A 6777-nucleotide genomic window follows, 5' to 3' on the forward strand; every position below is an offset into this window, starting at 1 on the left:
ACAAGTGACTGTGGCTTAATTCCACAGACTCACCCTCTTCAGTTCCCCTCGGCCCCTCCCTCTAAAGGCCTGAAAAGGGAAATTCCAGCTTCTCTGGACATATCTCATCCAGGGCAGATGCCAGAGGATGGGCCTCCATCCTGGAGGGTGAGGCCGGGAAAAACCCACACACCAGCTCCAGCCCCGGTGTAGTGCTACATCGGATTGGGGTGAGCAGGAGAGGGAGAAAGGGACAGGGCAGCCTCAAACGCATGCCCCCCACCCCCCTTCTTTGGGGGCAACTTCTGCAGGCATCCAGGACACACAGTAGAGGCAAGAACAAGGTGCCCTGCAGGCCCGGGAAATTTGGAGGGGGGCTAGGACCCCACAAGGGTGGGCCACATCCTGCCCAGGCAAGGCAGGAGGGTCTGATGCCCAAAGTGAACGGAGCACAGGCACCGGAAGGAGAATGTCGTCTGTGGGGGGAGGGGGAGCAGGGCAGGCGAGACTGACTTTGAAGAGCTGAGAGGGGACACCACAAAGGAGAGGGTATGTAGGGCCGGCTGCAGATTCTGGACTTCCTAGAGGCTGCTGTAGGGGCTCTAGGTGTCTGCTCTGCATTGTCCAGTCATGTCCCCAGGAAGGGTGGGGGTGGGGGGAGCGGAATTCAGGGTCGCTGCCCACTTTGCAATAACACAGCCCCGGGCTGTACTTGCTAAGAACCTAAGCGTGCTGCAGCAGGTGCCAGAGCAAGGGCAGGATAAATTTTTCGTTGACACCGCTTCGGGCAAGGCAGGGGCTCCGAGGGGGGGCTGTATTGACTGGTGTCTTGTTCACAGCAGGAGGGGGAGCTGCCTCCTTAAGTCTCTACTCGGCGCCAATGGCTGAAGGGGGCAAAAGTTGATGGGGGAGAGGCAACTGCGTGAGGGCCTCTGAGAATGACCCCCGTCGGCCACATGCGTGACAACGCAGATCACAGATGGATTCAGCTCGAATTCGAGTGCAGGAGCTCAAGGTGTTAACCTGCTACTGCCTCCAGGAGTGCCACTGAAATCAGCTGAAGCAAGTTCCCTTTGTTTAAAAAATTTGGTGACACACACCACAAGCACCACCCCGCCTCCTTAGAAGATATTAGAGTGCAGCAGGAAGAATAGAGGTTCTGAAGCCTAGCTGGGATTCGAATCACCAATCGTACCTCTTCCTGGTTGTGTGGCCTTGGGAAAGAGATTTAATGTTTTTGAGACTCAGTTTCCCCATCTATGAATTAGAACATTTGGTAAGAGTTCCTGGCTGGCAAGGCTGTTGAGGTGAAATCTGATGAACTCTGTACACAGCTTGACCCCATGCACCCAGTTAAGGTCCCCTCCTCTTCCTCCTCTTTGAGAGAGAGCCTCCAGGAAAATGAATTTTAACAAATAATTTTACAACACAGTAAGCCCAGAAAAAGGAAATGGGGAGTTGATTTGTTGTCAAGTTCTATTGTATGACGGTAGAGCACTGTCATAAGCATTGTGTCTGCTTTCTACATATTTCTTTCAAGCTGCCCACCGTGCCTCCCACCTGCCCTGCTGTAAACAGCAAACATCAGCTCACCGTTTCTTCTCTCTGGTTCTCTTACAGGGCCGCTGTATCAACTTCACCAGAGTCAAGAACAATCAGCCCGCTAAGTACCCCCTCAACAACGCCTACCACACCAGCTCACCGCCTCCTGCCCCCATTTACACCCCCCCACCCCCTGCTCCCCATTGCCCTCCCCCACCCCCCAGTGCTCCCACCCCTCCAATTCCATCCCCACCTTCCACCCTGCCCCCTCCTCCTCAGGCTCCACCTCCCAACAGGGCGCCACCCCCCTCCCGACCTCCTCCTAGGCCTTCTGTCTAGAACCCAAAGTTCATGCTCTGGGCTCTTAGAAACTTTGGGGAGGAGGCTCCTCTGTGGTGTTAGAATAAGTCTTTCCAGTTAGGAGAGGCTTCTGCTTTGGAAATGAGTGGTGATAAAGCCCACTGACCTTCACACACCTTAAAAATTGGTTTGTAATGCCAATACACCAGCAATTGTGATCAGCAGAAACAGAAATTTTGAAATGCCTGAAAACAAATGATGAGGCACCTACAGTCACAATTATAGCCAGCCAGCCATCACCTCTAGAAGGTTCCAGAGACAGTGAAACTGCTGGGATGCTCTTAAACGGGATTGTGTCTCATGGAGACCAATAAGAAAATCATTTCTCTGAGGGTGAAACGCAGAGTCGGATGGATGAGAAATAACATTGCTGGGTTTCTAAATGCTGCCTTCCCTCCTCCACTCCACCTCGATCACTTGACCCTGGACCCTTGGCCTAGGAACCAAGGAATCCTCACCCAAGAAGGTGAAAACCCTTGGCCTACAACTTTGGGAAAAGCTTGGGGTCCCCATTGTGGCAAGAAACTCAACATCAGACAGGTATCCAAAAGCTTGTTCGCCTGGGATTTGCAAAGGAGTAAAAACATATGCCTTATTTTCCTTTCAAATTCTCCCAGTTTCCAAGTGAGGAAGAGAGCAGGTGTTTATAGATGGAAAGAGGTATGTTGCCACGTTGCTGTGTAAGTGAAATCAGGTGTGCGCATTGACTGGCGATACTGATGAGAGCATCAGACAGTTTCTAAAACCCACAGGCCACCAGCAGCTAGAGGTGGTTGGCGTTGGCCCGACATGGTCCACTAATCAACAGACAATGGCATTGTTGAAGAGAAACCTGTTAATGATTCATGTTAAAAATCAAGATTAGGCTTCAGTTTAAATCACTTAAGGTATGAAGAAGTGACTGATCCCATTTTTCAGAGACAAATGTTGAGTTGATCTTCCCAAAATGGCATCACTAGCACCTACCATACAATCTCACTGGGATTTTTTTTTTTCCTTTCTTTCTTGGTAAAGTTGTATACCGGAGATTTCTAGGTAGAGTTGAGAGACAATGGTCCTAACATAGTAGGGAAACCATCTCCAGGTTCTTTAATTAACCACAAAAAAAGCCATGTATGTGTAGATGCAAATGTATTTCTCCTTGGCTTTTCAACGTACTCATAAAAATAAGCTGTCAACCCAGGAGGAATATACTAGTTCTGCCTGAAATTCCCACCAGGCCTGGGATCCACCCAATTCCTCCAAGTCTTTCTGAATCTGTTGTCATCAGTAAGCCCTGGAACCACTTTCTAAACATTGGGCTTCATCACCCAGGGTGAAAACAGAGGTCCCTCCTTCACCACCCTATTCAAAATTATCTCCTTCACAGGTCTTAAAATTCCTCTCCCAAACCACTCAAAGTCTTAAATCTTATCTGGAACAAAGCAGAATATAAAATAAATATAAACTTAGAGCTTTGGGTTATGGCCTCCAAAGATCCTTCAGGAACCCGTCAAGCCAGCCTGATTCTTGCACCTTACTCAGAACACAGACATAAGGACCCGGCATGCACTCCGTCAACATCAGTTCTTGTAGCCATGACAGGCATTGCTCATCAATCACAGCACTATCCATGGAGCCCAGCAATTTCTTCACAATCCTCACATCACAACTTCAAAGAGCCACCATTCATCAGTCAGAATTTGAGAGAGAGATGAGCCCTATTTTCCATCCCCACTTTAGAAGGCAGAAACAAACAAACAAAAACTAGAAAGCAGAAACACACAGGAATTGCACGGAGGAATGGGGAATCCTTGGGCATAAAAGGTACAGTCGGGGAACATAGATCTCGGCAGAGTGCCTTAGTAGGGGGACTACAGGCACTAAATCTGGAGTGCCGATGCCAAACACGTCTCTAAGTGTACCTCAGACCCAGCCCTTCTCCCAGCCTGCCACTTCCAAACGCCCAGCCTTCTCATAGAGCTAAAATCAGAGATGGTTTCCAGGACTTATAAAAGCAACCTCCCTTTGCCACCTCCTCAACCTGGCCTGTATTGTCTATTCTTACAACACGAGGCTTCTTCTTTAGTATAGTCCCTCATGAGGCAGGGGCCACAATGTCTCAGCCACCTGCAGTGACATTGCTGGACTCCAGCAAACCATTCCATAGGAGAATGGGTTCCCCAGGCTCACAGCATAGAGATGTTGAGCCCATGGCAACTGTTTTGACTGCGGGCAGTACAGAACAGTCCACCCCACACCACTGCCGCCTGACTCACTGCGGCCATAAGAAAGTTCAAGCCAAGACACAGACGTTGTACAAGATGGCGGGCATCGAGTGAGAATGCAACATTCAGGATCTCAACAGCACATCAATCAGAAGCCCTGTGCAGCTTCCACGATGTCTTGGTGAACTTTCTGATGAATAGGGAACTGCAAATATATGCTGATTTAGAAGGGATTAGCAGGGTTTGTCCTTAAAACTGACTCATCATGTCATCCCTAGTCATTTAGAATTACAGTTGAGAAGGTGAAACTTCTAGACTATATGAATAAGGCAATAGGCTAGCATGGACAAAATTCTTTAACTGGTTTATAAAATATATCAGTATTTGTATCATTCCCTGTAAAAGGCAGCAGACGTACAATTGTGATCAGGAAACTGCACAAAATTAGTTTTTCAGCCCCCATGTTATTGTCCTTGTGAAGTTTTTTTTTTTTAATAAAAGCCAACTTTTTGTTGTATATATTCGTATTCCATGTGTTAGATGGAAGCATTTCCTATCCAGTGTGAATAAAAAGAACGGTTGTAGTAAATTATTATAAAGCCAATGATATTTCATGGCAGGTTATTCTACCAAGCTGTGCTTGTTGGTTTTTCCCATGACTGTATTGCTTTTCTAAATGTACAAATAGTTACCAAAATGACGAGACCTCTGTTTGCACAGCATTAATAAGAACCTTGAGTTCCGTGGTCCTCTCCTTTGAAGACCAGCTCACAAACGGTTTCTGGCCTGGAGCTTTGCACATACTCCAGCGAGACTGTAAAAATTCTCTCTTTGACCAAGATCAAAAACAGAGCAGGTGGGCAAATTAAGTAATATACTTGGATATCTGGCCATGGGTAACTTCATTGTAAATAACACTAAAATGGGCCGAGATGATTTTGATGTCTCATAAACACTAGCATCCAAACACTGTCAGATGAGAAAAATCCACCAAAGAACTAGAAAAAAATAATAATAATTATGAGATAGTGAGCAAGTTTCAGCCCAATGCCAATCAATAAAAACAATTAATGCTGTGTAAAATGGGTTGAATTAGCTTGCGAACTATATAAAGATATATGCAGTAAAAAGCCTGTGAATGCACACCAGACGGGAATGGGGTATTCTAGTCAGTTGCCTTCTCTAGTTATCTGAGCTCTACTATATTATCGTACTTGGATAACCAATTTAAAAGAATTAGAATATGATTTTTTTAAATACACTTAACATTAAACTCTTCTTCTAGTCCTTTCTTCTTTCTGCGATAATTCAGAAGACAGTTATGGATCTTCAGTGCGTCATTGTTCTAAAAAATCAGTTATCACCGTACCGTGCTATAGGAGACTGGGCGGACCCTGCACAATGACAAACTCTGGAAGTTGCTTCTAAAAAAAATAATAATAAATTCCTAAAATCATCTCTTTTACTGGTTATTTGTCTCTCTGTTACGAAAATAAAGTGTAGATTGTTCAAGTGCTTAACGTCTTGATAATAAAATGTTGTTACGCAAATTAAATTGCATTTCTCAAATCATTATTGTATTTCCACTAAGCTCTTTACCGTCTTGATTACTGTTAATTTTTTCTTCAGCTGTCCAACATTCAACATACTCTTTATTTCTAGTAACAGTTTTAAAATTTCAAAAGTAATCCAAGCTCAATGAAAATAAAAAAGTAAAAAGTGGAGATAGAGAAGCACACAGAAAAAATGTCCTGGATCAGTTAGGATTGTGTCTGGCTGCCTGTCACAAGATTTGTGGCCGTGACCGATTTCACTCACAGAGCAAGGACTCCAGAGGTTTGCAGCTGCTCAAGGAACCAGGCAGCCATTGGGGAGGGTATGTGTTGTACTGAGCACTGGGTATTATATAAGACTGATGAATCACAGACCTGAACCCCTGAAACCAGTAATACGTCATATGTTAATTATAATTGAATTTAAATAAATAAATACATAAATAAAAAAACTTTAAAAAAAGGAAAGAAAGAAAAGAAACCAGGCAGTTTTACAGATCATGCGGCAGTAAATACCCTTCCTTCTATATACACTTCAAGATATTTTTCTTATATCTGCAATTCGGACACAAATCATTTTATTCTTCTTAGCAGCTTCGATTCAGCTCCTCCATTTAAATTTTTTGTAGGTAATTGAGTGTCTCTTACTAGTTACTGAGTTTGTTTTTTCACAAGTCTTTCTTAAGCCTTAAATGCATCTTAATTGGAATAAAACCAACTGCAAACAGAAAATCATGCCACTACTTTTTCCAAGTTGCAATAGTAGTTACTTTTTAATAGCCTTTGGGCACAGGTGACATTTTTAAATTACATCCTTAATCATTAAATGGTTTTGAGATAACCAGCTAGCAATTTGGAAGGAAAAAGAAATCTTGGAGCCCTACCTCACTCCTTATACCAAAATTAACTTCAGCTGTATTTAATTTAAGTGTAACAAATAAAATAAGGCAAGTATTTTTTTTTAAAAGATTTTATTTATTTATTTGACAGAGAGAGACCACCAGTGAGAGAGGGAACACAAGCAGGGGGAGTGGGAGAGGAAGAAGCAGGCTCATAGCAGAGGAGCCTGATGTGGGGCTCGATCCCATAACGCCAGGATCACGCCCTGAGCCAAAGGCAAACGCTTAACGACCGCG

General features: G+C 44.5%; 1 protein-coding gene across 1 annotated transcript in view; it reads left to right on the forward strand.

Annotated features, from left to right (window-relative positions):
- The window catches only part of ANTXR1 (ANTXR cell adhesion molecule 1), a 213204-nt gene extending 207566 nt beyond the window's left edge, over nt 1-5638 (forward strand). Inside the window, exon 18 of the mRNA XM_026484155.4 lies at nt 1600-5638. Within this exon, the coding sequence (XP_026339940.2) occupies nt 1600-1860 (261 nt within the window). The 3' untranslated portion in view covers nt 1861-5638. The remainder of the gene's footprint in view (nt 1-1599) is intronic.
- Nucleotides 5639-6777: the final 1139 nt, after the last annotated feature.

Source organism: Ursus arctos, unplaced genomic scaffold (genome assembly GCF_023065955.2).
Source record: "Ursus arctos isolate Adak ecotype North America unplaced genomic scaffold, UrsArc2.0 scaffold_8, whole genome shotgun sequence".
Classification (NCBI taxonomy): domain Eukaryota; kingdom Metazoa; phylum Chordata; class Mammalia; order Carnivora; family Ursidae; genus Ursus; species Ursus arctos.